The sequence below is a fragment of the Physeter macrocephalus genome, chromosome 5 (genome assembly GCF_002837175.3).
Source record: "Physeter macrocephalus isolate SW-GA chromosome 5, ASM283717v5, whole genome shotgun sequence".
Classification (NCBI taxonomy): domain Eukaryota; kingdom Metazoa; phylum Chordata; class Mammalia; order Artiodactyla; family Physeteridae; genus Physeter; species Physeter macrocephalus.
Window position 1 is genome coordinate 56,373,095 of NC_041218.1, and position 7,821 is coordinate 56,380,915.

Genomic DNA, 7,821 nt, shown 5'->3' on the forward strand with positions numbered 1-7,821 from the left:
TTGTGCAGGTTTCCTGATGGGAGGGACTGGTGGTGGGTAGAGCTGGATGTTGCTTTGGTGGGCAGTGCTCAGTAAAACTTTAATCCACTTGACTGCTGATGGGTGAGGCTGGATTCTCTCCTTGTTGGTTTTTTGGCCTGAGGCAACCCAACACTGGTGCCTACCTGGGCTCTTTGGTGGGGCTAATGGCGGACTCTGGGAGAGCTCACGCCAAGGAGTACTTCCCAGAACTTCTGCTCCCAGTATCCTTGTCCCCACGGTGAGCCACATCCACCCTCCGCCTCTGCAGGAGACCCTGCAACGCTAGCAGGTAGGTCTGGTTCAGTCTCCCCTGGGTTCACTGCTATTTCCTCTGGGTCCCATGTGCACACTACTTTGTGTGTGCTCTCCAAGAGTGGAGTCTCTGTTTCCCCCACTCCTGTCAAAGTCCTGCAATCAAATCCTGCTAGCCTTCAAAGTCTGATTCTCTTGGAATTCCTCCTCCCATTGCCGGACCCCCAGGTTGGGAAACCTGATGTGGGGCTCCGAACCTTCACTCCAGTGGGTGGACTTCTGTGGTATAAGTGTTCTCCAGTCTGTGAATCACCCACCCAGCAGTTATAGGATTTGATTTTGCTGTGATTGCACCCCTTCTACTGTCTCATTGAGGCTTCTCCTTTGTCTTTGGATGTAGGATATCTTTTTTGGTGAGTTCCAGTGTCATCCTGTCCATGGTTGTCCAGCAGCTAGTTGTGATTCTGGTGTTCTCACAAGAGGGAGTGAAAGCATGTCCTTCTACTCCACCATCTTGGTTCAAGCTCCCCTTGTTTTTCTTAACAGATGCTAAAAGTCCAGGAAATCACAGAGACACCTTTGGGAACTGTATACATGTGAATATAGGGAAGTGAGACCATTTTGTAGCTGCTATTTTGGTATTTGCTTTCTACAAATGTATATACGCTAAATGTTTTTCTTGATCTTAAATCCCTCTCCCAGGATCCATATCTGTATTTCCACCTGTCCTTTAAAGGCCCTTTATCTTGACCTGCAGGCATTTCTAACATTTAATAGGCCCAGAACTAAACTCATTGCCCTCAGCCCCCAAACTTGCATTCTTGGTTTCAGCTGTCTTGTTCCCTATCGACTGGCTCTTAAACAGTAAGAAATGCATTTTACATCATGACTCACAATGCACACATACATATGTACATGCACAGATATAACTTGAATAAAAGTTGAATAAAATGTTGCTTCATAAAAACAACATGCATCTTTACTGTGTCTTTTACCCTCTGACATCTTCTCTTGGATTTCATCTTTTGAAAAGTGCTGATATCAACACTCTAAATGAAATTTACAGTCCTCCAGTGGGTCATGTGACCTGCAGTTTGTGACAACTTGAAAGAGAGATAAAATGCAGTCTTCATGCATTCAGTATCTGGCCCTAGCCTCCCATCCCATAACCCAGCCAACAATAAAGCCCACGAAACTTCGCGCTGTTACCCAGACACACCATTCATTCATTCCTTCATTCATTCAACATTTACTGTGTGCATGTTTGGTACCAGGCACATGGTAGGCACTAGGGATCTGGAGATAAATGTCAGGGTCTCTACTCAGAGGTCCATGGTCCGGTGGAGAGAGGGATGAGTGATCTAACACTTATGAGGCAGTGAGTGGTCCTATAATGGAAGTCTGCACAAAGCCCTCAGAGAACACAGAGATCACAGCAGGTAACTTGGACCAGAGAGTCCAGGAAGTCTCTCAGGAAAAGGTGACCCATGAAGCTAGAAACAGAAGTAGGAGTTAACCTGGCCAGTGGAGACAGGGCATTCCAGAAGAGGAAACCGCCTTGGGAAGGCATGGGGGCAGGATCATCATGAGAACTTAAACAATGGAGATTATTTTGATATAGCCTTTCCTTATAACCAGAATACTCAGCTGTCCCTCCCCTCGCCCCCCCCCCCCGCCCACTTTCTTTACTTGGCCAACCATCTCTCTGTGTTCCGTCTCCCACTAAAAGATCCTCTCCCTGGCAGCTTTTCCCCGCCCCCAGGTAGCCTCAAGCACACCCTGCTTTGGCCTCCTTCTCCTCACACTTCTGAGAGAGCTCTTCTTATGTCGAAGGCAGCTCATCACCGCCCCACTCCTCTGTCTCACCAGAGTAGGAGCGAGCGCCTCAAGGCAGAGCCCAGTCTCATCCTTCTGTCTTCTGTGATGAACACAGTAAATGTTAACTGAGTGCAGAGATGAACCAACAAAGGGAGACATGCAAGCCATGGGCACAGGTTTAAGGCGAAGCAGCTTAAATGAACACATAGAGGACTTTTTCGCATATCACAGCATGTTGTTTCAAGACTGAGGGTGACCTCAGATATTAGAAGCCTGCTTATTTACAGGTACGGGGACCACACTTTAAATGCTGAGGCACACGTTTTACACGTTGAGATGTAATTATCTTCTGCACTGTTTTTTTGTGTGTTTTTTTTGCAAAAGATTATTTTTGACTTTTAGAAAGTACCTCTTTTTCCTTCTAACTTCAAAGTAGCTTGGTAGTAGAATTTCTTAGTTATTAATACAAAGGAAAGTCTGACATCAGAGGCAATACACACCCACTTTCCCTAGTGCACAAGTAGCCTATCATCTCTAACCATACATTTAACCCAAATTGCCTTTCCCAAGATGGCTTTTACAGGAAGCAACATTGACTTCTAATTCTTCTTTTCCTTGGCCTACTTTCTATTTCCTGTGCAAATGGCCTAGGAGTTGTTGACAGGAGAATAATTTGAGGTGTGGAATCTCATCAGTCAATGCTATAATGACTCAAAAAAAGTCTTATGTATTTTTTCTTTGCAGGTAATTTTTATGGGATGGCCATAATATTTGATAATCACTTTGAAACAGAACACTGGATCTGGATGAGGATAGTGCCTGTGAAAAAGCTTTGTTAACATAAACATTGTAGAAACAGGTACAGTCAGGGTATCAGTCATACCTTTATTAGGAGTGAGAGAACGAGTTTCATGTTCTGGCTGGACTTTTCATTGTTTATAAAACCTTAGAGGGTCTATTTCATATGTGATGGATTGGTCATGATCAAGATGTGATTTTGAGCTGAGAGTTTCTCCCTTTAGTTGCTAAAGTTTAATACTGTCAAGCCCCTTTGTCCTTCATGCAGAATTCAGTGGGAGCTCAAAAGAGGAGCATCCCCCAGTTGAGCTGTGTGCTGCCCACACACCTGTCTCCCTCTCTTGAAATAATTATCAGAATTAGTGGAAAGAAAGGAGCACATGCCTTTTGCAGAGACACTGTTGTCGCAGTTTATGTCAGGCTTGTCTTTGTCTCTTTTCCTATCTTACAACTCTTGGAGCCCTCTCTCACCTATCGCCTTCCATCCCCACCCAGCCCATCAATAGTGTGACCTTGTTTGTGTAGATCTGCCTGTTAATGTTAGTGTTAATTAGTGCTTGCAAGAACTGTATTGTCTGATCCCCTGAGCACTGTGTTCACACCCAGTGTTGCAGTGAATTCCGTGTTTCGGTGAGGAACGTAATACATGTGTTTAACCCTGATTCGCCAGAGTAGGAAGCAGTGAGTGAGTCACTTGCTGTATGTGTGCCCCACCTTGCCTTCACAGCCCTGTGCCCGCTAGGAAGTCTATGCATAAAGAGCCAGAGCTCTGTATTTCCTTATTGCCTGGTAGTATCTGCTAATCCTCAGGGATGAGTGAATAGGCGTCATTTCCCCCCATGATGTCTGACATTCCTCCAGTTTTGCCAGCTTTATCTCTTCCCCTTTCTAACTCATTTGACTGTCATACTGGTCCATCGTAGTTTGAGTTACGGCATTTGGCACTGACCCCCAGATCAGGAAATCCCTATGGTGGGCTGGATTCTCCTCCATTGCCAGCACCTCCTTGACCTGACCCCATTTTCTGTGGGTGCTTTGAATAGTACCTGATCCTTACATAGTGCTTACTGCATACCAGGTAGTATTCTCCCACAGATGAAGAAGGTGCTGTTATCATCACCCCTAGTTTACAAAGGAGGAAGTTGAAGCTCGATGAAGTCCCATGGCTAGTAAGTAGGGGATCAGAGGAGTCTGTCTCCGTGATCTGGGCTCTTAAACCTTTCATCTCCACTGTTCTCCATCAGTGATTTACCATGATCATTGAGTATAATAGCAATAGATGGTGGAACTGAAAATTCTAATAAAGTGTGCTCGTTATACGTGAAACAGAATTGCCTTTTAATGCCTTTGACCAGATCAAACATTGTAGGGATAGAAAAGTAGATGTGGAAAGAAGCTGTAAGTGTGGATGGAGAAAGACAGTGTAGTGAGAACAGTATTTGGGGATGAGTAAACTATATATCATGTCACTAAAGATGTTAACTCTAACAAATAGTATGGCCAGTGAAGAATGTGAGCATCCCAAGCTGTCTGTTCTGCTTCTTTGAAACATTCTGATGCCCAGACAGAGGATGTGGGGGAAGAAATGACAGAATTCTTAGAACTGTTAAATGATGACACGTCTGATACTAGAGTGAAGGACAAAAGCTCATGAAAGAATCATGAGGGACACATACATACTTTATTCAGTTCCATGAAGATGACAGCTCGTTCTTTGAATCGTAAGCCTACTTACTAAGTTTGGAGTTGATAAAATGCAGCAGATTTAACTTGTCTTACTGCATTCAGCTGCATTTGTTAAAACACAGACTTTCGACTTGGGTGGCTCTTTAGCTGGGTTTGTTTTACTGAAATAAAATCCCTGGCACACGATAATGGGGGGAAAAAAAATCCAGAGTTTCATCATATGCAGTGTACTGTTTTCTGCACTGGAGAATCTTGAGTGCTTTGGAAATAATAAGACTGTTTCCACAATTTCCTGCTCTCCACTAGGTTCTTGGAACGCCAAATGAGGACACGTGGCCTGGAGTTCATTCTTTACCACATTTTAAGCCAGGTATGTTTCACTAATTACAAATGACTAAGTGCTTCTGATATGAAAAGGGTGAATATATAAATATTCCCCCTCAAGCTAACATATTACCTGGGTAAATTCTGGTTACTTTTGCCATTGTGTATTCGACCTCTTATTGGAGTTGTCCTTTGGTTTTCACAGTTTATTTGTCGGCAAAGATAGACTGAATGACATGCCTCGTGAGAGTTTTTCACCCTATGTTCTTGGTTTGATTTGACTGGCTAATCTTGAAGTAACCTTTCATTTCATCATCAGTTAGACTAGCATCCATGTCTATAAAGACAAACTTTAAATCAAGCTACTATAATCCATCTGTGTGACTTCTAATAATAATACTAGGGAAAGTATTACATTGTAAAAAGGAAAAATCATATTTTTATTTATTTTTTAAAAATCTAGTAATACATGGTCAATTAATTTGAGTTTAAACATATAAAATGTTCTATATGTTCAACATTTCATCTTTTTTAATGTTAAATATTTAAACCCCTAAACCAGAAAATCTGAGGGAAAATGCAGAACTTTTATATAAAATAAGTTGTCACTTTTTTCTTACCAGTAGGTGGCAGACAAGAAACTTTCAGTTTTAATAATTACGCTTAACAGAAGAAGAATCTCAAAATGGTCTATTTAATTTTTATAGGAGGGATGAAAGGTTTGGAATTGGAAATTTAATAAAAATTAGTGGAATGAATTATTGTAAAGTAATCTTTTTGTTTTCTCTTCTTTTCTTGTTTACAAAACATGGATTGTAAAATGCAGACCTACCATTAAATTACTGAAACGGATTTTATGGAAGATCTAATAGTCCATTATTTTATGAGGGGAAAGAGCTATGAATAATTACTGTTACAGGATCCAAGTATATTCTTTTTCTCCCCTTCCTCTCTTTTGGGGGACCATCAGGAATAAGTTGTCAATCCCAAAGAATGACTGAGTTTAGAAACTATTTTTACTCTTAATATTTTTCTTCTGAAAATACACCATGTGCTGAGAATTCTTTTATTTTCTTTGGCTGCCCCAAGGACCCTTTGCACTTTTACTGAAAATTCTAAATAACTTCTATGTTATGAAAGACTATAGATACTTAATTTAAGATGGATTTTTTTCTTTTTTTTTTTAACTAAACGAGAAGCATCCTCTAAGTGCTCTCACTAATGAATTTTAAGTGAGAGCACAGCTCTTTATAAACGTTCCAGGTATGGGTTCATAAAGAAGCCTAGCTTCCTCATGTTAATATCTAAAATCTTAAGTCCTAGGGAAATAAAGCAAAGGAGAATATGAAAAGGGTGTAAATGAATAAAGTTGATGCAGAAAGGAACAATTAAGATAGTCATTTGGCCCACCAAGTTTCTAGAGGAGAAAACATGGAGTAATTGGTTTATTTTGGTGTGAATAGAATTTATCTTCATCAACAACACACAAAAGCATTTTTTAAATGTGTCTGGAAAGTACTATGATGTAATGCAAATTGAACTAACAGATTGGGAACTTCATGAGATCAGAGACTGTGACTAGTACGTATTTTGCTTCAATGAATGTCTGCTGCCCTGAATTTTATTGAATGTTTAAAACAGATATTATTTATGTGACTCTTCTGGTAGGCATATATAAATTAGGGTATATATATATATATATATTTAAGTTATTAATATTATGTACAAGTGCAACCACAGACACATAATATATAAAAGGTAATGGGGGTCCAAAAGAATAATGTGTTTAGATGAATGTAAGGCATGGGTACTGACTAGCAAAAAAGATACTCCAGGCAACGCTTGGTGCTTGTGGATGAGAGTAGATGTGATAAATGCTTCCTGAGTTGCCCTGAGAGGAGTCAAGGAGAGACAAGATAATAGACTGAGGCAAAGGGAGCAAATCTACGAGCCTTTTCATGCAGCACTTAAGCAGACCCATCAGGGGAGTCCTGGGGAAGAAGATACACGTTCCCAGTGGAGAAAACATCAGTGCCAGGGTCCACCTGTCCCACCCCACTTTCCACCTCCTTATTCTACCCTCAAAGAGTGCCTTAGAAAGTCTGAGGGAAAAGAAGAAAGTCTGAGCCATGAGGACATACTTTGTTTTGCTTTGCTTGATAGACTTCATTTTTTAAGACCAGTTTTAGGTTCATAGCCAAACTGAGCAGAAGGTGCCGAGATTTCCCACATGTCCCCGACACATGTGCAGCCTCCCCCTATCAACATCCACCACCAGAGGGGGACATTCGTTACAGTTTGCTGAACTTAGGTTGGCACATCATTATCACCCAAAGTCCATAGTTTACGTTAGGACTCGTTCTTGGTGTTGCACATTCTATGGTTTGTACCAAGTGTAATGACATTTATCCACCATTACAGTATCACACAGAGTAGCATCACTGCCCTAAAAATCCTCTGTGGTCTGCCTGTTTATCCCTCCCTCTTCCCTAAGCCCTGGCAACCACTAATCTTTTTACTGTCTCCATAGTTTTGCCTTTTCCAGAATGTCATATAATTGGAATCATCTGAAAAGGATGTTGCCTTTTCAGATTGGCTTCCTTCATTTACTAATATGCATTTAAGGTTCCCCCAGGTCTTTTCATGGCTTGATAGCTCATTTCTTTTTACCACTGAATAATATTCCATTGTCTGGATGCACCCCTGTTTATGTATCCATTCATGTACTGAAGGACATCTTGATTGTTCCAAGTTTGGGCATTTATGGGTAAAAATGCTCTAAACATCACTGGCACTGGGTTTCAGCTCCTTTGGGTAAATACCAAGGAGTGTGATTGATAGATCAGACAAATTATACTTTGTCCAAATTTTTTTTTTTTTTTTTTTTTTTTTTTTTCGGTACGCGGGCCTCTCACTTTTGCG

The 7,821-nt window shown here is 41.1% G+C and overlaps 1 protein-coding gene across 2 annotated transcripts in view; it reads left to right on the forward strand.

Annotated features, from left to right (window-relative positions):
* CDK14 (cyclin dependent kinase 14) overlaps positions 1–7,821 on the forward strand; it is a 601,018-nt gene that overhangs the window by 446,372 nt on the left and 146,825 nt on the right. For both annotated transcript variants that reach the window (XM_024132226.3, XM_055084972.1), the window contains one exon: positions 4,882–4,945. In XM_024132226.3, coding sequence (XP_023987994.1) covers positions 4,882–4,945 — 64 coding nt within the window. The remainder of the gene's footprint in view (positions 1–4,881; positions 4,946–7,821) is intronic.